The sequence below is a fragment of the Poecilia mexicana genome, unplaced genomic scaffold (genome assembly GCF_051168715.1).
Source record: "Poecilia mexicana isolate PSO_F unplaced genomic scaffold, ASM5116871v1 scaffold_17, whole genome shotgun sequence".
Classification (NCBI taxonomy): domain Eukaryota; kingdom Metazoa; phylum Chordata; class Actinopteri; order Cyprinodontiformes; family Poeciliidae; genus Poecilia; species Poecilia mexicana.
In genome coordinates, this window is record NW_028263386.1 from 20,208,149 (window position 1) to 20,235,161 (window position 27,013).

Sequence of the window (27,013 nt, forward strand, 5' to 3'; positions counted from 1 at the left end):
TCCAGACTTAGCTAGATATGGAAACCATACTGATGTTATCTCTTCCCTCAGGGCCTTCTTCACCTCAGTATTCCAGGAAGTGGTCGAAAAGGTAAGAACATCTAAAAACTTATAGCAATATATTAGAAAAAATTACTTTACTTGACTTTATTACTGCAACACGCAAGCAGTTAAGATGCCTTAAGAGAAATTGTTGTTTAGTTGCCCAGGTGAAAGATGGGTGATGCTGCCATGAAAGAATTTGGGGCAGCCGCCCCGTACCTGAGGAAGTCAGACAGGGAGCGTCTGGAGGCCCAGACCCGTCTGTTTGACATGAAGAAGGAATGTTTTGTACCTGACCCCGATGAGGAGTATGTAAAGGCTTCCATCGTAAGTCGTGAAGGTGATAAAGTCACTGCTCAGACAGAGAAAGGGAAGGTCAGTATGCAGAAGAGATGCTGCTTTAAAGGCAGCTTATTTTTGTCCACCAGAGTGAAAGCAGCCTGTTAACAGAAACTTTGTTGATTTTTCAGACTGTCACCGTGAAGGAGTGCGACATACATCCTCAGAACCCGCCAAAGTTTGATAAAATCGAAGACATGGCAATGTTCACCTTCCTCCATGAGCCAGCTGTGCTGTTTAACCTCAAAGAGCGTTACGCAGCATGGATGATCTACGTAAGTGAAGAAAAGCTAACTTTCCACCCCTCTATACACCAATCCTAATTCAGATCATTATAAAAAATTTATCACATTCAATTTCGAATTCTCTTAGACCTACTCTGGGCTGTTCTGTGTGACTGTCAACCCCTACAAGTGGCTGCCAGTCTACAACCAAGAGGTGGTCGTTGCCTACAGAGGAAAGAAGAGGAGCGAAGCTCCTCCTCACATCTTCTCCATCTCTGACAATGCCTACCAGTACATGCTGACAGGTCATTTATTTTCAATGAACATCACATTGTCAGTTGAGTTAAGGTAAAAAAGAGTAAGCCCTTCAGTAATCCTTTCTTCTCTTTTTTCAGACAGAGAAAATCAGTCCATTCTCATCACGTATGTTAACAATTAATTTGTAATCCTCAAAAATACCATGTTGTCAGAACTTTGGTAAAATGTAGATTTTCTGCTCTTGTTTCTGCCTTTATTTCAGCAAAAATGTGATTGGTACTGCATCTTCAGAAAATATTTTTTTAGTAGGGAACACAGTACCTTCCTCAAGAATTCAAACACTGAACTTTTCCCATTCTAATTACAATAAAGCACAATGTTCTTTGTATTTCACTAGGATTTTAAATGATAGACCTTCAAGATTTTATAACAACTAAAAGTCAGAAAGGTGGAGTATGCAGTTCCCATTAACCAATATTATATAGGACCAACTTTCTCTACAGTTTAGGCTCCTAGTCTTTTGGAATATGTCTGTGCCAGCTTTACACCTTTTGCAAAGCTGCTACAGACGTTTTGCTCGTTCTTTTGCATGAAGTAGCTCATGCTCAGTCAGATTGCATGGATTATCTCTAGACATAAGTTTTCAACTCCTGCCAGAAATTCCTTAATTAAACTTCAGTTGAACTTTGACTGGACCACTGAATAACATGGGTATGGTTTGCTGAAAACAGCTCAACTGTAGCTCACTCCATCCAGCTTTCCAACTCTGATCAGATGCTCAGATCCTGATCCCATAACATAATGCTGGTACCATAATTCTGTTTATGATGTCCTCTGAATGGCTTGTAGCAAACTACCAACATGACCTCTTATGGCTTTCTGTCTTCTTGACAGTCTTCTATAAATACCAGATTTGCACAGAGCACAACTACCAGCTAGCCTGTCAAATAATTCTCTTAGCTGAGCTGTGGATCTCTGCAGCTGTCATGGAATTACCATGGGTCTCTTAGCTGCTTCTAAATAACTCCCTTCTCAACATGCTTGTGAGTTTAGATAGACAACCATGTCTTGGTAGGATTGCATCCCTGCTATGCTCTTTCAGTGTTTAGATAGAGGACTGGACAGAGCTTTGTGAGATGTCCAAACCTGGGATTGTTTTATGATCTCGGCTTTAAGCGCCCCCATAAATGCATCACAACAGTGTTTGTTCAATAGTGTTCAATAGTGATAAATCCTTGGAGGTTTTATCCAGATCAGTTATATTTATACCGAGATTGATTATACAGAGGCAGACTTTACTTACTGATTAGGTGTCTAATGAATGCAGTTGGTTGCCAACAAAGGTACAAATGTATGGTACACTTTTCACATTTTCCTCTCTTTTCCTATCCCTCTTCACATACACTACTCTCTGTTGGTCTATCACACAAAATCCCGATAAATACATAGAAGGTTGTGATAGTGAAATGATTAAATGTTTTAAAAAAGGCTAAGAACATGTTTACAAGTAACCATATCATATGTATTACATTGATTAGTTCGTTTTAGTTTGATAATAGTGGATGTGAAGCTGTGTTATTAGTTATAGCGTTGGATGCCATCTTTTCCACCTAATAAAGCCTTTTGCTTTGTGTCTTCAGTGGAGAATCTGGTGCTGGGAAAACTGTTAACACCAAGAGAGTCATTCAGTACTTCGCCAGCATTGCAGCTGGAGGTGGGAAAAAGGACACAGGCTCTGAGAAAAAGGTGATACTTCTGAATTTGCAGACTGTCAGCCTTTAGACGCACGTTTGCACTTCTTTAACAGCAAGTTTCATTTTGGTAGGGTACATTGGAGGATCAAATCATCCAATGCAACCCAGCATTAGAGGCCTTTGGGAATGCAAAAACCATCAGAAATGATAACTCTTCCAGATTTGTAAGTTCCTCTCTGTAAAGACTCTTCTCCCATTGCATAAATCACAATATAACTTTTCTTCTCATCTTGTGTTTTAGGGAAAATTTATCCGTATTCATTTTGCAGCCAGTGGAAAGCTGGCTTCAGCTGATATTGAGACATGTAAGTGGTGCCTTCTTTTTATTTAAGTTTGCTTTTACATCCAAAATGACTGTCATTCTACCTGCATGATGCAAATCCCTTTACAGATCTGCTAGAGAAGTCCAGAGTAACCTTTCAGCTTAAGGCTGAGAGAGATTACCACATCTTCTATCAAATTCTGTCTCAGAAGAAGCCTGAGCTGCTTGGTATATAAAAACATCACATTTTCAAATCAGTACAAATTGATTTCGCATCATTGCATAATGTACTTATAAGTCATTTTTTTGGCTTACTTTACAGAAATGCTCCTCATTACAAACAACCCCTATGACTACGCCTTCATCTCCCAAGGAGAGACGACGGTAGCCTCCATCAATGATGCAGAAGAGCTGCTCGCAACTGATGTGAGTAGGAGTTACTTTACAGAGTAATTAGAATATTTGATACATAATATTGTACTATAACTTCATTTTAGAGCAGGTATTATATATGCTTTATATGATCCAGCAAATACTTAATCCCATAGGTAAAAAAACATTTTCTTTTATACAGGAGGCCTTTGATGTATTGGGCTTCACTCAAGAGGAGAAGAACGGCATTTACAAACTGACTGGTGCCATTATGCACTTTGGTAACATGAAGTTCAAGAACAAGCAGCGTGAAGAGCAGGCCGAGGCAGATGGCACTGAAGGTGAGAGAGGAGTTCTATAACTTGGAAACTTGTTAGGAAAATTATGTTAATTAATCTATAATTCATGTTTTTAATTTTAGATGCTGACAAATCAGCTTACCTGATGGGCCTGAACTCTGCTGACCTCATCAAAGGTCTCTGTCACCCCAGAGTCAAAGTAGGGAATGAGTGGGTCACCAAGGGACAAAATGTTCAACAGGTAGGGATTAAACACAGCCAGCTAAATCACCTTCTATTATTTACATGGAGACTCGTCACACATTATGCATAGACCACGCACACTGGAATATGAACATTACTGTTTTTTTTTTAATTTATATTTCTTTATTTTTAGGTGTATTATGCGGTTGGAGCTCTGGCTAAGGCAGTGTATGAGAAGATGTTCCTGTGGATGGTGGTGAGAATCAACCACTCACTCGACACCAGGCAGCCTCGCCAGTACTTCATTGGAGTGCTGGACATTGCTGGATTTGAGATCTTTGATGTGAGACTCATCTACTCATAATTTTACTATATGTGCAACACCTGGAAAGCAATGCTGGTAAGAAGGATGAGTACTAAAAAATATTGTTGTCAACTTCCAGTTCAATACATTCGAGCAGCTGTGCATCAACTTCACCAATGAAAAACTGCAACAGTTTTTCAACCACCACATGTTTGTGCTGGAGCAGGAAGAGTACAAGAAGGAGGGGATTGAATGGACTTTCATTGACTTTGGTATGGATCTGCAGGCCTGTATTGACCTGATTGAAAAGGTGAGAATCAGAATATTAAATATATGGAGAAAGTAAAAGGTAATTTGTGTTTCAAACCACTTTCATTACCCTTTCAGCCCATGGGTATCATGTCCATCCTCGAAGAGGAGTGCATGTTTCCCAAAGCCTCTGATGCTACATTTAAAGCTAAGCTTTATGACAATCATCTGGGAAAATCGAGCAACTTCCAGAAACCCAGGATTGTTAAAGGCAAACCAGAGGCCCATTTTGCCCTGGTCCACTATGCTGGAACTGTTGATTATAATATCAACAACTGGCTGGTGAAGAACAAGGATCCTCTGAATGAGACCGTTGTTGGGCTGTACCAGAAGTCTACACTCAAACTGCTTGGTACTCTCTTTGCAAATTATGCAGGAGCCGATTCAGGTAAAGGGACTTTCTTTCAGAACTAAGATTGAAAAAGTTATTTCTGTTTGTCTGTGTTTGTCTAATATATAGACTTTTGTAATGCTAAATAGCTGAAAGTGGAAAAGGGGGCAAAGGAGGAGGCAAGAAGAAGGGATCATCCTTTCAAACTGTATCTGCCCTTCACAGGGTAAGTAAAGTCAAATATCTGAGAGTCAAAACTGATTTCCACTCAGTAATTCAGATATTTTGATGTTAACACAGACTAAATGTTCAGCATTGTATTTAATGTCATGCACAGGAGAACCTGAATAAGTTGATGACCAACCTGAGGTCTACCCACCCCCACTTTGTACGCTGCATCATCCCCAACGAGACCAAGACTCCTGGGGCTATGGAGAATCCTCTGGTGATGCACCAGCTGCGCTGTAATGGTGTGCTGGAAGGCATCAGGATCTGCAGGAAAGGCTTCCCCAACAGGATCCTCTATGGGGACTTCAAGCAGAGGTATTACCTTACTATGTAGCTTAGTACGTCCCACAAGCCTTACTCTACAATGTCCAGTTAAATATATGATTTCCCAGATATCGTATCTTGAATCCTGCTGCCATCCCTGAGGGACAGTTTATTGACAGCAGGAAGGGAGCCGAAAAACTTCTCGGATCTCTTGATATTGACCATAACCAGTACAAGTTTGGGCACACTAAGGTAAATAAAACACTAAAAGTCAGAACTACAGACCAAAAGTTGTATTTACCATTCAATAGACTGCAGGAAATGATTTGTAGTGATTCCATATATATTAGTAGTTGAAGTTTAAGATGACACTCTAAGTCTATTCCAATTTTGGGACGTATTCGATTAACAATTTCATAACTAAAAAGGTTGTTGCAAGACAGAGTTGTCTCTCGAAGGTTACAAATACATTGTACAGGTATCTTAATAAATAGTACATATTTACATCTTCTTCCATGTCCTTAAAGGTGTTCTTTAAAGCTGGTCTTCTTGGTCAACTGGAGGAGATGAGGGACGATCGCTTGTCACTCATTATCACTGGAATCCAGGCGAGATCTAGAGGTTTACTTGCAAGAGTTGAATTCCAGAAGATTGTCGAAAGAAGGTATGAACTGAGACCTTTAAAATAACATAAAATACAAGAACTTCACAACTTTAAAATTACTATAACAACAGGAATTCATTTTTTACAGGGATTCGCTACTCGTAATCCAGTGGAACATCCGCGCCTTCATGGGGGTCAAGAATTGGCCCTGGATGAAGTTGTACTTCAAGATCAAACCTCTCCTGAGATCTGCTGAAGCAGAAAAGGAGATGGCCAACATGAAGGAAGAATTCCTGAAACTGAAAGAGGCCTATGCAAAATCTGAAGCTCGCAGAAAAGAGCTGGAGGAGAAAACTGTCTCTCTTCTCCAGGAGAAAAATGACCTGCAGCTCCAGGTCCAAGCTGTAAGTCTCCCAGCATCACGTGTATTCACAATAAGACAAAACATATTTGTATTGACTATTGCTGCTCAAACAATTTTATAAATATAATGACCATTTAGGAGCAAGATAATCTTGCTGATGCAGAGGAGAGGTGTGAGGGACTGATCAAACACAAAATTCAAATGGAAGCAAAAGCCAAAGAGCTTTCTGAGAGACTGGAGGACGAAGAGGAAATAAATGCTGAATTGACAGCTAAGAAGAGGAAGCTGGAGGATGAATGCTCTGAGTTAAAGAAGGATATTGATGACTTGGAGCTAACTCTAGCAAAAGTGGAGAAAGAGAAGCATGCTACTGAGAACAAGGTCCGGAATTGTGACTTTGTATTATAGTTAAAACAAACGGGAACTATTTAGTGAATAATCCAAGTTTTAATTTTCTTATTTGCTTAATTTACAGGTAAAAAATCTTGTTGAAGAGATGGCTGCTTTGGATGAAATCATTGCCAAACTCACAAAGGAGAAAAAAGCTTTACAGGAAGCTCATCAACAAACCCTGGATGACCTGCAGAGTGAGGAAGACAAAGTCAACACTCTGACCAAGGCCAAGGCAAAGCTGGAGCAGCAAGTGGACGATGTGAGACTTTAATGGTCAAATGTCAGAATTCCAACTAATGTACACATCTGTTAGGATAACAAAGATTACTGTCTAATTTTTAAATAATTGTCAGCTTGAGGGATCTCTTGAGCAAGAGAAGAAGATTAGACTGGACCTCGAGAGAGCAAAAAGAAAGCTGGAGGGAGACTTAAAGTTGACTCTGGAAAGTCTAATGGACGTTGAGAATGACAAGCAACAACTTGAAGAGCGTCTCAAAAAGTAAGAATATTTGAACAACTTATTTGATCTAAACAAATAATCTAAAAATATACCCAATATGCTGGATTTATAAATTTGCTTTTTCAAAACAGGAAAGACTTTGAACTAAGTCAACTGAATAACAAAATTGAGGATGAACAAGCTATTGCCATTCAGCTTCAGAAGAAACTGAAAGAACTTCAAGTAATCAATAGGCCATAACACATTTGAAAAGTAGGCAAAACAATGAATAAAGTCTGTAAACATAAGAATTATCTTCCAACAGGCCCGCATTGAAGAGCTGGAGGAAGAGCTTGAAGCAGAACGAGCTGCTCGAGCCAAGGTGGAGAAGCAGAGAGCAGACTTGGCTAGAGAGTTAGAGGAGATCAGTGAGAGACTGGAGGAGGCTGGAGGAGCAACAGCTGCCCAGATTGAGATGAACAAGAAGAGGGAGGCCGAGTTCCAGAAACTCCGCAGAGACCTCGAAGAGGCCACCCTGCACCACGAAGCCACTACTGCCACACTCAGGAAGAAACAAGCCGACACTGTTGCTGACCTGGGAGAGCAGATCGACAACCTGCAGAGAGTCAAGCAGAAGCTGGAGAAGGAGAAGAGCGAGCTCAAACTGGAGCTGGATGATGTGGTCTCTAATATGGAACATATTCTGAAGACCAAGGTGGACTAATGTTGCTCACGCATGTATTTATGAAAATGGTACATACAAAAGGTTGATGTTATATTTTATATTCATTTCTGAAATTTCAGATCAATCTTGAGAAAACCTGCAGAACTCTTGAAGATCAAATGAACGAATACAAAGCCAAGTTTGAAGAGGCGCAACGCTGCATTAATGACTTCAACATGCAAAAAGCAAAACTTCAAACAGAAAATGGTACAGGTTTTGTGAATAAACAAATAAAAACATTTTGTCTAAATTAAGTTTAAGCTTGAATAATTTATAGTCCAATGCAAGTTCCAAAAGAAACATTAACACAATTTTTACCAATGTAAAAAAAAAACCCTAGGTGAACTCTCTAGGCAGCTGGAGGAGAAGGACTCATTAGTGTCTCAGCTGACAAGAGGAAAAATGTCCTACACTCAACAGATTGAAGATCTGAAGAGGCAGCTTGAAGAGGAGACAAAGGTAAATGAAATGTTTGGCCTGACAGACTGTCCAATGCCTTTAATTTCCACATGTTGCATAATTACTTTTTGGTAACAGGCCAAGAATTCATTAGCCCACGCGGTGCAGTCTGCTCGCCATGACTGTGACCTCCTCAGGGAGCAGTACGAGGAGGAGCAGGAGGCCAAGGCTGAACTGCAGCGCAGCATGTCCAAGGCCAACACTGAGGTGGCTCAGTGGAGAACCAAGTACGAAACTGATGCCATCCAGAGAACCGAGGAACTGGAGGAAGCTAAGTAAGAGGCTGAGCTTCTACCAAGAACCATTAAACAATACTAAAACAGACATTTCACTTCGTCTAGCAGATCAGCTTTTTGTTTGTGTTATGTTCCTACTAACATGTAAGACGAACAAAAAGTTTGTCTGTTGGATGACCTCGCAACTGGTGCTTACATTTTCTTATGGATTATTTATCAAACTTCAGGTTCATTAAATGCTTTTAATGGCAATTTCTCAAGGAAGAAGCTGGCTCAGCGTCTGCAGGAGGCTGAGGAGGCTGTTGAAGCAGTGAATGCCAAATGCTCCTCTCTGGAGAAGACCAAACACAGGCTGCAGAATGAGATCGAAGATCTCATGGTGGATGTGGAGAGGTCTAATGCTGCTGCTGCTGCTCTGGACAAGAAGCAAAGGAACTTTGACAAGGTGAAGTGCTGTTAGTTTACATACCATGAAGTAGAGTCATCATATCTGGGGTAGACTAGCTAATGTTGAAAGGTGAATATGACTATGCTTCAAGTTCTCTTCCATTAAAGAGAATGATGATTATTGTTCACCTGTCTTTCCTCTGCAGGTTTTGTCCGAGTGGAAGCAGAAATATGAAGAGTCTCAGTGTGAGCTGGAAAACTCCCAGAAGGACGCAAGAGCATTGAGCACTGAGCTTTTCAAACTTAAAAACTCCTATGAAGAGTCTCTGGACCATCTGGAGACCATGAAGAGGGAGAACAAGAATCTGCAGGGTAAGATCTACAGCAAAGGTTTGAAAAAAATGTTCTGTGTGAAATTGTACCACCCAATTATTTTACTCTGCTTGGTGTCACACAGAGGAAATTTCTGACCTCACTGAGCAACTTGGTGAGAGTGGAAAAAATATCCATGAACTGGAAAAGCTTCGAAAACAGCTGGAACAAGAAAAGAGTGAGATTCAGTCTGCACTTGAAGAAGCGGAGGTACATACCCTTGTTAAATGATAAAAGGCATTTGAAAAGAACATCATTATGTGCTGTAAACCTCTGTATGTTTCTTTCCACTAGGCTTCCCTGGAACATGAAGAGGGCAAGATTTTAAGGGCCCAGTTGGAATTCAATCAAATCAAAGCTGATATTGAACGTAAACTGGCTGAGAAAGATGAGGAGATGGAGCAGTGCAAGAGGAACCTACAGAGGACAATCGACACCCTGCAGAGTTCTCTTGAGGCCGAATGCCGCAGCAGGAATGAAGCCCTTCGTCTGAAAAAGAAGATGGAGGGAGACCTCAACGAGATGGAGATCCAGCTTAGCCAAGCCAACAGGCAGGCGGCTGAGTCCCAGAAACAACTCAAGTCTGTTCATGCACATCTGAAGGTAAACTCAAACAGAAGAAACTAATTTTCAAGACATACTCTAAAAATACATGTATGCGCTCACAGTTATTGCCATTCTGTAAAGGATTGCCAAATTCAGCTGGATGAGTCGGTTCGGGCTAATGATGACCTTAAAGAAAACATGGCCATTGTTGAAAGACGCAACAACCTGCTTCAGGCAGAACTGGAGGAACTGAGGGCCGCTTTGGAGCAAACCGAACGAAGCCGCAAGCTTGCTGAGCAAGAGCTGCTGGATGTTAGTGAGCGGGTGCAGCTACTGCACTCACAGGTGAGACTACATCTCAAAGGTAACGATACGTCCTATATGAACTAATATCTCATTTTAAAATCATGCAGAACACCAGCCTGATAAACCAGAAGAAGAAGCTGGAGGGTGATATTGCTCAGCTTCAAACTGAAGTGGAGGAGGCTGTGCAGGAGTGCAGAAATGCTGAAGAGAAGGCCAAGAAGGCCATCACTGATGCTGCCATGATGGCTGAGGAGCTGAAGAAAGAGCAGGACACCAGCGCTCACCTGGAGCGCATGAAGAAGAACATGGAGCAGACCATCAAAGATCTGCAGCACCGTCTGGATGAAGCTGAACAGATCGCCATGAAGGGAGGCAAGAAGCAGGTCCAGAAGCTCGAGGCCAGGGTGAGTGAAATCACTGAACATATAATACAAATTTGAGCTGAAACATAGAGAAATTTATGACTGAAACCTCATCTACCTGTTATTTAGATAAAACATTTTTTATAGATTTGCAGCATTTTACATTTATCTCCTTTGCTCTTTATACAACAGAGAAAATAAAGATATTATGTCTTGTTGTATCCAGGTGAGAGAGCTTGAGAACGAAGTGGAGTCAGAGCAGAAGAAAAGTGGAGAAGCAGTAAAAGGAATGCGCAAATATGAGAGACGCATCAAGGAGCTCACATATCAGGTAAAATTTTCAATTTGGAAATATTTGTACAATCCAAGTAAGGATCCGTCTTTACCAAGCATTTTTAATTGAACCGATAAGAGTTTAAATATGTTCCATCAGACTATAAACATTCAGACTAGAAGAATCAGGCTAAAGAGAACGTAGTATCCATAAATCATGTTTTACATTCCCATTCAATGATCTCTGCAGACCGAGGAGGACCGCAAGAATGTTGCACGTCTGCAGGATCTGGTTGACAAACTGCAGCTTAAAGTGAAGGCATATAAAAGAGCTGCTGAGGAATCTGTAAGTTTGGGATTTCCTAGAAATGTGGTAGACTTAGGACGAACATGCACTTTATTGCTTCAATGTTTGACAGTTTTCTGCAAAACAGACCTTAAAGCGCTTACTCAGGAGTGCAATGCTGTTGTATCTTGCAGGAGGAGCAAGCCAACACTCATATGAGCAAGTTCCGCAAGCTGCAACATGAGCTTGACGAGGCTGAAGAGAGAGCTGACATTGCTGAGTCTCAGGTCAACAAGCTCCGTGCCAAGAGCCGTGATGTGGGGTCAAAGGTCAGAGACTTCACCAGACTTGAACACAAAAAATAATTAAATGTGGTAATGCACTTTTTGTTTGTTTTTCTGAAGGCAGTGTTTCTATCTACTGCAGTTTCAATACTAAGAACAAGTAGAAAAGGAATAATTACATTTTTCCATGAAAGTAATGTAAATAAAATACCTTAACTTCATGCAAAAACATCCACTTAATATATTTTGACATCTATTTCAGTAACAAAAACAATTACTTAAGTGATATTTATCAAGGTGGCCAAGTTTTAATTATAGTGATATTGAGTGAGCCTGTGAATGAGTGTGTAAAAAGAATCAAACAAAATAATCAGACCAGTCTGTTTTACAGATAAATTTAATTCTGTGATTTTCTTGTTTAATGAGCAGTGTTAGTGAATTTTACCTGGTTATTTGTAACACTTTAACAAAGAGAATGTTGATATTAAACTTATGGTAGAAGTACGTACTTGTGCTTTTTCCTTCTTCATGTATTTCATAACAGGAGTAAGCATGGGCCACTAAAAGCTGAACTCACATAAAAAATATTGCCTTTCTCTAAGTGTTTTTGACAATAAATCAGCTCCAAATGTTCCTGTTTTAGATCAGTTATGTTTATCAGAACTATTCCTATCATCTAAATGCCAGAAAATTCTGAATTTTTTCTTCAGAATTTTATTTCCTTTAAAATCCAAAGTTTAAATAAATGTCCCTTATTTCTTGGGACTGGCTTTAAACTCTACATTTTGGATAGATGTTTTGGGAATCCTTCCACAAGCTTCTCACAATCATTTTCTGGGACCTTCCTTCTTTTTAACAACATGATGGCTGAACATTAGAAAGTGTTTTACATGTTTACATGTAATCCTTTGAACAAATGAATACAGGCATCTGGAAATTGCACACAAGAGTAAACCACACTTGTGGGTATATTACATAATGCTCTTACAGATATTTTTGGATGATTTGGATAAGCAAAATGTTGTGAACTGACCAATTAGAACCTCACAAGGCCATATGGTCACCTGGGCTTTCCTAATGTTTAAATCCACACTAAACTTGTTGCATGTAAAGTTTTGACTTTGAAAAAAAAATAACACAAAACTGTTTAAAAAAATCTAGTCATCATTATTAAGTAAAGAGAGATAATTTTGTTAAACCGAACTGACAAAAAACAGGAACAGTTAAGTCAGATTTATTTTCAGACAGTGAGAGAAAATGAATCTTTTTACACAGTGCATGAAAACATCTGGTTTCAACTGTAGATGTGGAGCTAATTATATTTTAGATGATTACTTTTCAAGTACAGGTCTGAGTGTTGGCTAGATAGTGAGTTAGGTGGTGAAAACAAAATGAGAAAGAGCAGAAAACAGTCAGCGACAGGACTTCATGTAGCTGTCCAACTGGTTTGTTCATTAGTCTTTTTGCATTAATAGCTTTCATGCAATTAGTACGGTATTCAATGTGTTAGTATACTTGTCAGCGTATGTGTTAAAATAGTTGATTTTAGACGGATGAAATTATTACCTTTCAGATTAGCAATGGAAAATGTTGTGAAGAAGAAATTCTGTAACATAAATTTGCTTCTCTTCAGTAATATGTGTTTATTTCATTTATTTTCATTATGATCTGCATTATTCAGTCCCATAACTTTCTACAGTTAGAAACTGGGCGACTGTGGCTCTGTGGGAAGAGTCTTGTGATCGGAAGGTTGTAGGTTCAATTCCAGCTTCTTCCTGCTTCATGTCGATGTGCCCTAGTGCAAGGCACTTAACCCCAAATTGCCTACCGCTCTGTGTCTTGGTGTATAAATTTGTGAGTGCGAATGGGTGAGTGTGACTCTCGTGTAAAGCGCTTTGAGTGGTCAAAATGATTGGAAAAGCACTATATAAGTTCAGTCCATATTCCATTTACATTATTTCTCAGTGAAACAATTTATACACAAGACATTGTGCCTCAATAAAATACATTATATAGTTACAAAGAAAGTAATGAAAACAATGTTATGATTATTTCACAACACATATTATTTAAACTCTGTGGGCCATTTTGTGTAACCCTTTCTGGATTTACTCAATGTTTAGTTACTAATCCATCACTTATTGTTCCCTTTTTGTCATTCTTCATCACAGAAAGGACTAGATGAGGAATGAAACAGTGATGGCCGCCTCAGACCTTCGGGATCTTCTATGATGTTGTCCCCCTTGTCTGCAATGTAACTGTAGAATAAAGCAAAATGCATTCAAATTAACAAAAGGAGTCCTTCTTCATTGTTTACAGCAGAAAAAATGTTCAATGACAACTCTGACCAAAAGAATACCAATACATAATTTAAACTACAAAATAAAGAAATGGCCAGTGAGTATGCACTTTATGCTTAAGCCACAATCTTTAATGTATTTGGAGAACTTTATGCCAATAGTGTATTCCATTGCTTTTAGGACTCACTGAATAAATACTGTTGATTTGGGTATTATTTCATTTCCGTATTTAGCTGCTTCATGAAGGCATCCAAGGTTCGTCAGAAAACATTAATGAACAACCAACATCATGAAGATGAACGTAAACAGCTGACATATTGAAGATAAAGTCATTGAGAGGTTGAAAGCTGTGTGACCCAGGAACAAAAATGTCCCAAGCTTTGAGCATCTCACAGAGTGAGACCGACCAAGCCATGGTTATGAATGAGACATGCAGCACTGGAAGAGGAATGGGAGCAAAGAACAAAGAAAACGTGTGAGCTTATATGCAGAGGAAAGCGTAGAGAACGACACTGAAAGCAGATGTGGTAATCAGTTAACTGGGAGGCTCTTGAGGAGAGCAAATACATAAACTACAAACCCAGGGAATGAGACTGTCATTGATCCAATAAATCCATAATGGTAAAAAGGACAGAGCTAAGAAATTAAACATAAAGGAATGAACTAATCAGGCAATTCCTTACAAACAATAAGGAATCCATAGAAATGTGTTCAGAGAGAAATTAATTGTATAAGGCAAGATCTCTTAAATAATATTAAAGAAGTCAAAACCTAAAGACCTAAGGATCATGACATAGACTGACAGGCTGGGCAATAATTAAAGAAGGAACCAAAAAGCAGATGGTAAGTGGAGAATCTGTCCACAGGAAAATTATTAGGAAATCTCCTCCATAAATTTGGCTCTCATGGAAGACTAGCAAGAAGAAGCTCATGTGAGTTTCCATTTTCAGTTTAGGACAAAACAATGGATGTAAAATATTTTCTATTTTCTGAATAGAGGTAAATACTTACCATCTTTGTACAGCTAATCAATGCCCTATGTTCACAAACATAAGGGGCATGAATTAGGTGGATAGATTCTGCCCCCTTGTGTTGACAACATGTGTTGCAGATATTTTCTGAATGCCTAATGGTCCCCCAAACACACTTCCCCCCCAAAAACGGCAAAGTATTTAATTAGTATTAAGCACACATTTACTGTTAAATAAAGAGCCCAAAAAGTCTTGGGAAAAAGATAAATGTCCCTTTAAATTTTAGGGGTAATTATACGTATCTAAAGAATTGGGAGTGTACTTTGTGTTTGTTACAAACTTTGTTCTTTTTTTCTTTGTTTAAAATTATGTGAAGTGTGTTCTTGTACACTTTATACAAGATTAATGTAGCTTCAGAACCTGGTAAAATAGGATATCTAGGAATTAAAACTCTTGATTTGAGAGGGGGTATTTTGTTTTTACCATGTCTGCAAGTGTGTACATCATTTATGAGAGCAATATGAAGAAGCTCTGGGGTGTTAGTAGCACAGGGGCAAATGAAAGCCATGGTGAGTTGGGGATGTAACTTCACTTTGTTTTATCCCCCTGCATAGCAGTAATGTTTACATTCACAGAGAAAAGGGGCGTCTTCGACGTTAAACCAGTCGAAGACAATACAAGAATCTAAGGTGGTGAATACGTCCTTAAAAAACCCCAAACATTTGATCAATTTATTTTGCACTGAAAACATTTTACATTTATACAGTACAGCATGTTCATAGAATGCTGATTTCGCCTGCTGCAGACATATGGATCAGAAAATCTTTGCGACAACTAGACGTACTGTAACACACATACATATCATTCAGCTGGACTCTGAATGGAAACAAATCCAATAATTTTATTTATAAAGAGATTAAACACTAACAAATTTTAAATAAGTCTTGTTGTAATGCAAATATATATATAGTAGCATTCTCAGGCATTAAATTTTAGCATAAAGGGAATGTACATCAATCCATCCATATTACTTCATGATGCTGGTAAAATAATGAAAAACACTTGCAGTAAAACAATCAAAGTAATGCTCTTCTAACTCAGCTATTTATATTTCTCAAAATGTATGAGTGTATGTCAATTATTTAAAAGCTAATTAAATAGTGGTGTATTTTTAACGTTAAAACAAAGACTCACAATGCAACATCCAATCAAACATAATAATCACTACTGCTACTGCAACAAGTTAGTAAACAATAAGCTACATTTTTGTTTTGGGAAACAGATTTTTAGTTGGGAACATCACCTTAATAATAAATAAAATATTAAACTTAAAGCATGCACACATGCTAAAAAAACTGAACTAAAGTAGCATTATTGGTAAATTTCAGCTTACCTTCCTTTGGGTTCTGCACAAAGTGGCACAGAGAGACTGTCAGCATATGAAGAAGTGAGGTAGAAGATGGAAGCAAGCTGGCACCAAATACTTGATCTGTATCTCACATGGCTCCGTCCTCCAAAGATTTTCAAAACCTACAGAGAGATTACAGGACAACAAAAGAGTCCTGTCATCCATTCTATACAAATCTCTATAATGTTTGCTTAAATGTCCCCCTGAGTCCATAGTAGCATTTAGATGTTGTTACAATCGTATTACAAGCTTTAGTTTGTTAATTGCTTAATACATAGGACAGCGATGTTTACAAAGGCTCAAGGACTGAGGCAGATATTAAAACCAGCTGCATTTTGAGGTGACACCATTTGTTGTTTCAGCCTAGGAACAATTGGACCCACCTAAGAGGAGTTATAGATTGAAGCTGGAATGAAAGTCAGTGGGGTGACATGAGTTAACATTTCCAATGGGATGGAAACAGCTGAGAATGATAATCCAATAATATGAAATCAAATTCTTAAAGACGCTTGCATTGTTAACAGATGCATCGCAAAGCATCACACTTCAACACAGAACTAAGTGTAATGGAGTTAGAAGATTTCTATCTTTCAAAACGTTTTAAATAATGCTATCCACTTGAACAGGTGAAAGGATCCTCATTTGAAAAGGCCAAAAACAAAAACAGTTTGTATTTATGTCTCAGTTCTGATGTAAATTCAAAGTACATTAAGCGTCTTCTTCTTTTTCCACATCAATTAAACTCTACATATGCAATTCAATTAATTTGTGCTACTTTAACAGCAGAAATGTATTATCTCTTTTGGAAAACAAAAAGCAATAGTTAGTAAATTTATTCATTCAAAAAATAATGTAACATACAAAATCATATCCTGCATTCAAAACACAAGAAGGCTGTATTATGTGACTACTTTTTAGGTCAATCCCACCAATTGTGAGGGAAATCAACAAGAAATATTTACTGTTTAAATTAACTAAGTCTGAGTGCAGTGCACCTGCTTCCTCACATCTATCATGACATAAAGTTCAACTTTATCACTGCCCTAAAAGGCTGTCCTTCACAGTCATAGAGGAAAAATCTAGACAAGAATTTGACAGGGTTATCTTTGTCCACAAGGCCAAAGGAGAGGGAACAATGCCATGATACAATGAGACAAAGGGCGTAGACCTTGTGGGGCAGAACAGTGGTGAGTGATAATTTAAAGTCTCTGACCATAGGTTTCACTAAACAACAGCTGCAATTCTTCATTGTCTCAGCAGTGACTTTGGATGCCTCTCTACCCCCACTTTGCTGAAGTTTATCTTTTAGATTAGGAATCTTAACAAGGCCAACAAGTCAAGATCTCTTCCACAAACATTGTTTCAGGAACAAATTGGTCTTAATCTTTGTCATTAACCCTCCTTGTCCATCATTCTTCTGTGTGAGATTTTAAACACACCTACTCAGCACACTAATACAGACAGGAAAAGTAGTGGAGTTCCTTGATTTTAGTCCACTTTCACAGTTGTAAGCATTTTGTTATTCAAAAATTTGTGAATTTAAAGAGACACTTGATATAAATTCTCATATTTTTTTCCAATAGAAATTAGCAAAACATTTAGATTTCGGGTTTAAACAAAGACAAACTAGATTAAGATAAAACATGCAAACATTCCATTTAAATGCATCTTAGAAATTATTTATATTATTTATAACATAATTATACTCCAAAATAAAAACATTTTAATTAAACTATCAATAAATCTACAATTAAGGCATGAAGAAATGAAATATGATTTAACATGATTAAATTAGGAGTCACTTGATATCAACCCTGTCCCTGATCCCCACCTCTTGCCCTCCCCTTTCATTGTACCATGTATTGTCCTCGCCTTGTTTGACACAAGGTTACAGCAACAAATAGCCGCAGACCATTCTGCCCAATTAGGACAACGTTTTTTTAATGTGCAATCTTTATCCAAATATTTATGCCATATTTGGTGGATCAACAGGCTTTATTTAAGGAGATACGGCTTCTGTCCGGCACGGCACTGAGCATTTTCTGTGCTTACAGATTAAGAGATAAAGGTAAGATAAACATTGTTAACATTATTTGGTACAATTTAATTCTTAACCTAGTTAAAACTTCAAATAAATGCCAAATCTTTCATTTGGAATGGCAAATGGTGTTTTTTAATAGCATGAATTGATTTGTTTTTTGTTTTGTTTTTTTATCTGATTTGAGCAGAAGTTCTGACTGATTCTGATCTTCTTTTGGAGCTTAACCCACCCACGGTAAAAACCAGCTTTGGCTACAAAAGGATTTTTATTGTATAATGAAAAATATTGATGACAATATGATTGAAATACTTTTTTTGTTATATTAGATGAATTAGAAATTAAAATTTAAGTTGTATTATTGTTTTTAGAAGCAACTTTCCTTATTGACTCCTAGTTTCAAAACAAGCCAAGCAATTAAAAATGAGCATTTTCTAATATTTAAAAAAAATAAAAAATACTGATCTGACAGCAATAAATAATCATAAATTCAAATTACTAATCAGTTTTAAAACTGTGACTTGACATATGATATCCAATTTTTAATCCTGTCAGAGAATAAGATTGCCGTCTTAATAAGTCCTTCTGGAAACATTCAACAGTGACATTTTAAGATAATTTTGACAATATAAAGAAGGCTACTTTTTAAACCAGGTTGAAACATGGGTGATGCCGCCATGGCAGAGTTTGGGGCTGCTGCTTCTTTTCTGAGGAAATCGGATAAGGAGCGTCTGGAGGCCCAGACTCGCCCCTTCGACATGAAGAGAGAGTGCTTCGTACCTGACCCAGAGGTTGAGTACGTAAAAGCAACCATCCAAAGTCGTGATGGTGACAAAGTCACTGCTAATACAGAATTTGGAAAGGCAAGTGAATTTATATTCAGTACTAAAATGTGTGCAATCAATAATCCATAGAGGTGTTTGATTCTTATTTTGATTTTTTTCCCATCTTGTTTTATCTTTTTACTATGGACCTTCTTATGCGTCTGGAATAAAAATATTATGATGCTGATGATTCAGTTTAGATGTAAAACAAAGTTTTTGTTGTTTTCTTTTACAGACTGTCACTGTGAAGGAGTGTGATGTACATCCTCAGAACCCGCCAAAGTTTGATAAAATTGAAGACATGGCCATGTTCACCTTCCTCCATGAGCCAGCTGTGCTGTTTAACCTCAAAGAGCGTTACGCAGCATGGATGATCTATGTAAGAAAGCTAAACTTCAATGCACACACTAACATTGCGGTGAAATGAAGTCTATATTCAATAACGCCATGTATGGCACTCTTATGTTGTTGTTACCTGTTAACCTGCAGACCTACTCTGGGCTGTTCTGTGTGACTGTCAACCCCTACAAGTGGCTGCCAGTCTACAACCAAGAGGTGGTCGTTGCCTACAGAGGAAAGAAGAGGAGTGAAGCTCCTCCTCACATCTTCTCCATCTCTGACAATGGCTACCAGTACATGCTGGCAGGTATAGAAACCCCTTATTTTGTGCACACATCCCTTATTACAGTGTAATTTTGACTTGACTGCTAAAAATTCTTGTTGACAGATCGAGAAAACCAGTCAATCCTCATTACGTGAGTCACTCTGCAACCTTATATTTCTATAGTGGTACTAAGTTGTAGATCCTGGCAGGAAACTTTTCTTGTGTCTTTTACACAGCGGAGAATCTGGAGCTGGAAAGACTGTAAACACCAAGCGTGTCATTCAGTACTTTGCCAGCATTGCTGCTGCGCCTGGAGTTGGGAAGAAAGATGCTGCAAGTGAAAAGAAGGTTTGTTTAAAAATGCAACTAAAAAGCTCTAGCTTAAAATTACTGAAATAAAAAAAATATATATATTGGGGCCAGGAATTAATGCACTAATTTTAATTCATTAATCAGATTTTAATGTGTTCAATATTTTAATACAAATAATTGCTTTTTTATGTGCAATACAATGTAGGTTAATTTTGGCTTCAAAAGACAATTTGATAGGATGTTGACTGCAAGTTGTGCAAAAAAGGAGCTGACGTATCACCAAAACTATTCGAGCCTAAAATATCATCTCAATGATCAACATATTGCAAGCACAGATGTCCCCAATGTTAAAGTCAGCATTCACAGTCTACACAGTTGTTTTTTTTATACAATAATGACCAAGGACTCCATAAACACTTGAAAGCTGAATAGGTACAATGGCACTTTGCACCAATCTGATGCTTGAATAACTTAAATAACAGACATAGCAGATTATGTCTGTTATTATTAAATATTGTTATTATTTAGCTTATGCATCTATTTATTCAATAATTTAGCAGCATAAGGGGTTCTGATTTAAAAATGTTAGTTATTTTGTCCATTCATAGTTTTTGATTAAAATACGATTAATTCTGATTTATTAATTACAGACCCCGTATTTAAGTCGCTTAAAAATTTTAATAAAGTTCCACAACTAATATAAATATTTACATTTATATAGACTATATATAGATTGCTATACTTTACATCAGAAAAATGCAGTGCATTCACAATGTCACATATGTCAACGTGAACTGTTTATTCTGTTTTAAATCTGAAATTGTGAGTTTGTTTGATGGCATCAGGGTACCCTGGAGGATCAAATCATTCAGGCTAACCCGGCTCTGGAGGCTTTTGGCAATGCCAAAACCATCAGGAATGACAACTCCTCCAGATTTGTAAGTGACTGTGGATCTTGAATTAGTAATTTCTAAGAAAAAGTCAAGGAATTCAACAACTCTCTTTTTCTTTTAGGGTAAATTCATCCGAATCCACTTTGACAATAGAGGAAAGCTTGCCTCTGCTGATATTGAAACCTGTACGTACCATGACTACATACTTCAAGGCAGTGCTGGCCCATTTCTGCCGAGAATAATAGATTATTTTCCCATCAGATCTCCTGGAAAAGTCACGTGTCACCTACCAGCTCAAAGCTGAGAGGGATTATCACATTTTCTACCAGATCCTGTCTCAGGCAAAGCCTGAACTTTTGGGTGAGTATAGGTAACATGTTCAAAGCAATTATGTTTTCTAAAGTATGACATTACAGATATTATATTTTAATTCTGTAATTGTAGAGATGCTACTCATCACCAACAACCCCTATGATTACGCGTTCATCTCCCAAGGAGAGACAACAGTGGCTTCCATCAATGACTCTGAAGAGCTGATGGCTACTGATGTGAGCTGAGCATTCTCACAAACTTTTTTTAAAACAACAACACTAAGTGTCTACAAAGTTGACCACTGTAACATATCTTATTCAGGAAGCTTTTGATGTGCTGGGATTCACTCAAGAAGAAAAAAACAGTATGTACAAGCTAACTGGGGCCATTATGCATCATGGCAACATGAAGTTTAAGAACAAGCAGAGAGAGGAGCAGGCAGAGGCTGATGGCACTGAAGGTAAAATATTTCTATTTTTAAACAGTTTACAGTCAATGACACAATATGTGTTACCATGCTCAAGCAATGATGGTAACCTTGAAATAATACTGATGTCATTAATTCTCCAAAGATGCTGACAAAGCAGCATATCTGATGGGCCTAAACTCTGCTGACCTCATCAAAGGTCTCTGTCACCCAAGGGTCAAAGTGGGGAATGAGTGGGTCACCAAGGGACAAAATGTTGCCCAGGTAAAGACATATATGTTTTATGAGTATCATTGGTGATACATTACTTAGTTTTAACAAATGTCTTTGCCACGTCCTTATTGAGGTGTATTATGCAGTTGGAGCCCTGTCTAAGGCAGTTTATGAGAGGATGTTCCTGTGGATGGTGGTGAGAATTAACCAGTCTCTTGACACCAAGCAGCCTCGCCAATACTTCATTGGAGTGCTGGACATTGCTGGGTTTGAAATTTTTGATGTGAGTTTAGATAGGAATCAACGCATACTTGTTGAGTTTTTTATTCTAAGAGTTCAGTTTTAATTACTCTCAATATCTTTCCAGTTCAACACCTTCGAGCAGCTGTGCATCAACTTCACCAATGAAAAACTGCAACAGTTTTTCAACCACCACATGTTTGTGCTGGAGCAGGAAGAGTACAAGAAAGAGGGGATTGAATGGACTTTCATTGACTTTGGTATGGATCTGCAGGCCTGTATTGACCTGATTGAAAAGGTGAGAATCAGAATATTAGATATATGGAGAAAGTAAAAGGTCATTTGTGTTTCAAACCACTTTCATTACCCTTTCAGCCCATGGGAATCATGTCCATCCTCGAAGAGGAGTGCATGTTTCCCAAAGCCTCTGATGCTACATTTAAAGCTAAGCTTTATGACAATCATCTGGGGAAATCAAACAACTTCCAGAAGCCTAGAGTTATCAAAGGCAAACCAGAGGCCCATTTTGCCCTGGTCCACTATGCTGGAACTGTTGATTATAATATCAACAACTGGCTGGTGAAGAACAAGGATCCTCTGAATGAGACCGTTGTTGGGCTGTACCAGAAGTCTACACTCAAACTGCTTGGTATTCTGTTTGCAAACTATGCAGGAGCCGATTCAGGTATGTATTTAATCAGGTATGAGTTACTCCTTTTAAAACATATCTTATTATTAAATAAGGGGACATAGTAGATGCCCCTTTATATAAGAACAGGTAAGGTTTTTTGGTTCCATTTTGCTTGCTAAGGTCTTCATAATGAATCAAATTCAAATGTGAAGCATATTTGTCATCTGACTGTTCACGCAGAATTCCATCAGACAAACCCAAATTATTAAACGATAACTAACTAATCTAACTAAATAATATTAACTCAACTAGACACCCAAATATATGTGAGCATGATAGTTTGATTCATCATCATTCATGGTGCTAAAATATGGAGATGTGGTGTCAAATAAATTATTAAAGAAGTTTAAAGCCAAGAAATAAAGTCTTCTTAACTGTTGATAAATGGCTAGGCAGTAGTAGCTGTTAGCATATTTGTTTCTCTGTTTCAGCATGAACATTATAGGTTGCTATGGAGATCACCAATTTAAACAATGGGTGGGTAGGTAATTAGTATGACATGGAGAAAATACTGAATGAACGTTAGACCAGAAATATGCATCTTTAATCCATGCGTTATTTCTTTTTGATTTATTTCAACTGTGTTATTTGAAAACAATAAATCTACATATGGTTTGGATTGTTTCTTCTATTTAATACTGTGTTAATAACTTTTAGTTCAGGAATCTGGAGGAAAAGGCAAGGGTGGAACTAAAAAGAAAGGTTCATCTTTCCAAACTGTATCTGCCCTGCACAGGGTAAGATTATTTTTAACAGTCATAAAACATCGAAAAGACAAAGTCTACTTGGCTGTGAGACATCCATTGACAATAAACATGTGCTTTCAGGAGAACCTGAATAAGTTGATGACCAACCTGAGGTCTACCCACCCCCACTTTGTACGCTGCATCATCCCCAACGAGACCAAGACTCCTGGGGCCATGGAGAATCCTCTGGTGATGCACCAGCTGCGCTGTAACGGTGTGCTGGAAGGCATCAGGATCTGCAGGAAGGGCTTCCCCAACAGGATCCTCTATGGAGACTTCAAGCAGAGGTTTCCTGTTGATTAGAAGTCAAATATAGAAATGCTAAAGAACAAAAATGACTATGTTTGGATGTATTTGTTACAAATATTGCATTTTGAACATAATTTACATAAATCAAACATTTCTTCTTGGGTTAGTTGATTACAAAAGACACTAGTCTACAAAAAAGTTTAAGTACATGTTGCTTCAAAATGAAAGGACCTAAAAAGGCCTCTTTTCCAGCTTTTATTCGTCCTAGACTGTTTATATCCCTTGAGTATATCTTTGTTCATAGATTCTATTGTTGAATTGGAGTTCATTGGGTTTTACAAAATTTTTGAATACCATTTAACAAACCTGAAAATATGAGTGGCAGTTGAATTTGAGCATTTTATTCCAAAGACATTACACAAGCGATCTTTTACTTTTGTTATAGATACCGCATCTTAAACCCAAGTGCCATACCTGAGGGACAGTTCATCGATAACAAGAAGGCTTCAGAGAAGCTTCTAGGTTCCCTAGATATCGATCACAACCAGTACAAATTGGGTCACACCAAGGTAAGTAAATCTATGTTGTATAAACATTTGTCAGATCTCTGTACATGCCAGTCAGTTAAAATAATTTATTATTTTTGTTTTATATTTAGATCTGATATTGAGATGACATCTAAATCACACACGTAGAAAGTTTAAATGAGCCAGAATCTTACACATGAACACTCCCACACATGCCTAAGTATCATGTTTAAATAAACTAGGTGTTCTTCAAAGCTGGGCTCCTTGGTCTGCTGGAGGAGATGAGAGATGACCGTCTGGCTCTCATTATAACGAGGATCCAGGCAAGATCCAGGGGAGTTCTTGCAAGAATAGAATTCCAGAAGATTGTAGAACGCAGGTAATTAATATCTAGTACATATGTTAATTTTAAATAAACTAATTTAAAAGGACTGGCGATGTTATAACTTATTTTAAGAAAGTGGGAAACAAATAATATGGGGTATAAAAGAGATACATTGCAATATAAAATTGTGACAGTTTCACAACTGCTTTAATACAAAATGTTGCACACAGGGACGCACTACTTGTGATTCAGTGGAACATCCGCGCCTTCATGGGGGTCAAGAATTGGCCCTGGATGAAGTTATACTTCAAGATCAAACCTCTGTTAAAATCAGCTGAGACTGAGAAAGAGATGGCCAACATGAAGGAGGAGTTTACCAAACTCAAAGAGGCTTATGCAAAATCCGAAGCCCGTAGGAAGGAACTAGAGGAGAAAATGGTCTCTCTTCTCCAAGAGAAGAACGACCTGCAGCTCCAAGTCCAAACTGTATGTTGAAACTGTGATTTTTAATGTTTTAACACAGCTTATTATAACCATTCTGTAAAACATGTTAATTTATTTTGATAAAAGGAGCAAGATAATCTGTCTGATGCTGAGGAACGATGTGAGGGCCTGATCAAGAGTAAGATTCAACTGGAGGCAAAAATCAAGGAATTGACAGAAAGACTGGAGGACGAGGAGGAGATGAATGCTGAACTGACTGCAAAGAAGAGGAAGTTGGAGGATGAATGCTCTGAGTTAAAGAAGGATATTGATGACTTGGAGCTAACTCTGGCAAAGGTGGAGAAAGAGAAACACGCTACAGAGAACAAGGTACCATAAAGACTAACCACTACACCAAAACACATCATGCTCTCAAATACCATTGGTTCACACTGAAAACCTTTTGGCCTATAGGTCAAGAACCTGACAGAGGAGATGGCTGCATTGGACGAAATCATTGCCAAACTCACCAAGGAGAAAAAAGCTTTACAGGAAGCTCATCAACAAACCCTGGATGACCTGCAGAGTGAGGAAGACAAAGTCAACACTCTGACCAAGGCCAAGACGAAGCTGGAGCAGCAAGTGGACGATGTAAGATCTAAAACATTACAACTGAATCCTGAATTATGTTTATTTGACTATAAATGATTGTTTGCCTGCCTCTCTCCAGCTTGAAGGATCTTTAGAACAAGAGAAGAAAATACGAATGGACCTTGAGAGAGCCAAGCGAAAGCTTGAGGGAGACTTAAAGTTGGCCCAAGAAAGTATCATGGACTTAGAAAATGACAAGCAGCAACTTGAAGAGAGGCTGAAAAAGTAAGACCATATAAAAAACACTAGCTACTTTCTAAGTAAGCATCATTTTATACATTCTTATCATCCATAGGAAAGATTTTGAAATAAGCCAACTCAATGGAAAAATAGAGGATGAACAAGCAATGAGTGCTCAGCTTCAGAAGAAACTGAAGGAGCTGCAGGTGAAAATTCTCACCAGACAAAATATTAACAAGAAGGACTGTATGTTTGTAAAAGCAAATGCAACCTTCATCATTTTGTTCTAGGCCCGCATTGAAGAGCTAGAGGAAGAGCTTGAAGCAGAACGAGCTGCTCGTGCCAAGGTGGAGAAGCAGAGAGCAGACTTGGCTAGAGAGTTAGAGGAGATCAGTGAGAGACTGGAGGAGGCTGGAGGAGCAACAGCCGCCCAGATTGAGATGAACAAGAAGAGGGAGGCCGAGTTCCAGAAACTCCGCAGAGACCTCGAAGAGGCCACCCTGCACCACGAAGCCACTACTGCCACACTCAGGAAGAAACAAGCCGACACTGTTGCTGACCTGGGAGAGCAGATCGACAACCTGCAGAGAGTCAAGCAGAAGCTGGAGAAGGAGAAGAGCGAGCTCAAACTGGAGCTGGATGATGTGGTCTCTAATATGGAGCAGATTGTCAAGGCCAAGGTCAGCTAAATATTAAGTAACCCAATGTTTTCTTGTTGTTGGCTGAAAATCTTGGTCTTGTCTTGTCCCACATGGTGACGATTATTCATACTTGTATTTACTTTCTTTCAGAACAATTTGGAGAAAATGTGTCGGTCTCTTGAGGATCAGCTGAATGAATATAAAACCAAATCAGAAGAGGGACAGCGTACTATCAATGACTTCACCATGCAGAGAGCTAAGCTTCAAACTGAAAATGGTATAAACAAGCACTTTAAACCTCTTGAATAGTGTATATAAACTGTATCAATTTAAAACCTAATTTTTAAATTTATTCTCAGGTGAACTTATAAGGCAGCTTGAGGAAAAGGATTCCTTAGTGTCTCAACTCACCAGAGGAAAGCAGTCTTACACACAACAACTTGAAGACCTCAAAAGACAACTGGAAGAGGAAATCAAGGTAACTGGGAACCAAGTTACCTTGGTAACTCCATTAAATAAAGATGATTTATTGACAGCGACTATATCCTTTCATATACTTTCTTTTCAGGCCAAGAATGCATTGGCCCACGCGGTGCAGTCTGCTCGCCATGACTGTGACCTCCTCAGGGAGCAGTACGAGGAGGAGCAGGAGGCCAAGGCTGAACTGCAGCGCAGCATGTCCAAGGCCAACTCTGAGGTGGCTCAGTGGAGAACCAAGTACGAAACTGATGCCATCCAGAGAACTGAGGAACTGGAGGAAGCCAAGTGAGCACAGCACATTTGAATTTCTGTGTCTGTACATAGTTTTGAAAGCATCCAATCCCAAATCAACCC

At 38.4% G+C, this 27,013-nt stretch overlaps 2 protein-coding genes and 1 long non-coding RNA gene across 4 annotated transcripts in view; 2 read left to right on the forward strand and 1 right to left on the reverse strand.

The window, feature by feature from the left end:
* Nucleotides 1-13,499, forward strand: LOC106912247 (myosin-7-like). The gene is made up of 38 exons (XM_088015080.1): nt 1-91; nt 202-417; nt 513-656; nt 754-910; nt 1,001-1,028; nt 2,504-2,609; nt 2,689-2,781; nt 2,859-2,922; nt 3,009-3,107; nt 3,202-3,305; nt 3,454-3,592; nt 3,673-3,791; nt 3,927-4,076; nt 4,177-4,347; nt 4,425-4,734; nt 4,827-4,903; nt 5,015-5,220; nt 5,298-5,421; nt 5,697-5,833; nt 5,922-6,177; nt 6,276-6,518; nt 6,613-6,789; nt 6,884-7,029; nt 7,122-7,212; nt 7,295-7,684; nt 7,774-7,900; nt 8,034-8,152; nt 8,231-8,427; nt 8,650-8,833; nt 8,982-9,147; nt 9,233-9,357; nt 9,442-9,750; nt 9,835-10,038; nt 10,107-10,403; nt 10,588-10,692; nt 10,885-10,980; nt 11,115-11,249; nt 13,376-13,499. The coding sequence occupies exons 2-38, from the start codon at nt 217-219 to the stop codon at nt 13,394-13,396; spliced, it is 5,817 nt and encodes a 1,938-aa protein (XP_087871206.1). The 5' UTR covers nt 1-91; nt 202-216; the 3' UTR covers nt 13,397-13,499.
* The window catches only part of LOC148154807 (uncharacterized), a 20,678-nt gene continuing 5,248 nt past the window's right edge, over nt 11,584-27,013 (reverse strand). The window contains exons 3-5 of one of the 2 annotated variants that reach the window (XR_015765948.1): nt 23,307-23,475; nt 15,869-16,005; nt 11,584-13,462 (exon numbers count right to left, since the gene is read on the reverse strand). This is a non-coding gene — a long non-coding RNA (uncharacterized LOC148154807). Of the gene's footprint in view, nt 13,463-15,868; nt 16,006-23,291; nt 23,476-27,013 lie in introns of both variants that reach the window. The other variant, XR_015765947.1, reaches the window with a different exon arrangement.
* LOC106931402 (myosin-7-like) overlaps nt 18,563-27,013 on the forward strand; it is an 11,917-nt gene continuing 3,466 nt past the window's right edge. Inside the window, exons 1-27 of the mRNA XM_088015078.1 lie at nt 18,563-18,784; nt 18,981-19,124; nt 19,235-19,391; nt 19,473-19,500; nt 19,586-19,697; nt 20,507-20,599; nt 20,676-20,739; nt 20,816-20,914; nt 20,999-21,102; nt 21,188-21,326; nt 21,439-21,557; nt 21,640-21,789; nt 21,874-22,044; nt 22,122-22,431; nt 23,095-23,174; nt 23,265-23,470; nt 23,878-24,001; nt 24,202-24,338; nt 24,515-24,770; nt 24,855-25,097; nt 25,182-25,358; nt 25,438-25,583; nt 25,654-25,744; nt 25,829-26,218; nt 26,330-26,456; nt 26,539-26,657; nt 26,748-26,944. Of these exons, the coding sequence (XP_087871204.1) occupies nt 18,584-18,784; nt 18,981-19,124; nt 19,235-19,391; nt 19,473-19,500; nt 19,586-19,697; nt 20,507-20,599; nt 20,676-20,739; nt 20,816-20,914; nt 20,999-21,102; nt 21,188-21,326; nt 21,439-21,557; nt 21,640-21,789; nt 21,874-22,044; nt 22,122-22,431; nt 23,095-23,174; nt 23,265-23,470; nt 23,878-24,001; nt 24,202-24,338; nt 24,515-24,770; nt 24,855-25,097; nt 25,182-25,358; nt 25,438-25,583; nt 25,654-25,744; nt 25,829-26,218; nt 26,330-26,456; nt 26,539-26,657; nt 26,748-26,944 (4,184 nt within the window). The 5' untranslated portion in view covers nt 18,563-18,583. The remainder of the gene's footprint in view (nt 18,785-18,980; nt 19,125-19,234; nt 19,392-19,472; nt 19,501-19,585; nt 19,698-20,506; nt 20,600-20,675; nt 20,740-20,815; nt 20,915-20,998; nt 21,103-21,187; nt 21,327-21,438; nt 21,558-21,639; nt 21,790-21,873; nt 22,045-22,121; nt 22,432-23,094; nt 23,175-23,264; nt 23,471-23,877; nt 24,002-24,201; nt 24,339-24,514; nt 24,771-24,854; nt 25,098-25,181; nt 25,359-25,437; nt 25,584-25,653; nt 25,745-25,828; nt 26,219-26,329; nt 26,457-26,538; nt 26,658-26,747; nt 26,945-27,013) is intronic.

Excerpts from the sequence above, each read along its gene's own strand:
- LOC106912247 (XM_088015080.1), top strand. The coding sequence starts at position 217 with ATGGGTGATGCTGCCATGAAAGAATTTGGGGCAGCCGCCCCGTACCTG. Across the intron at positions 4,904-5,014 it reads CTGTATCTGCCCTTCACAGG|GAGAACCTGAATAAGTTGAT; the intron begins GTAAGTAAAGTC and ends TGTCATGCACAG. Across the intron at positions 5,221-5,297 it reads TATGGGGACTTCAAGCAGAG|ATATCGTATCTTGAATCCTG; the intron begins GTATTACCTTAC and ends ATGATTTCCCAG.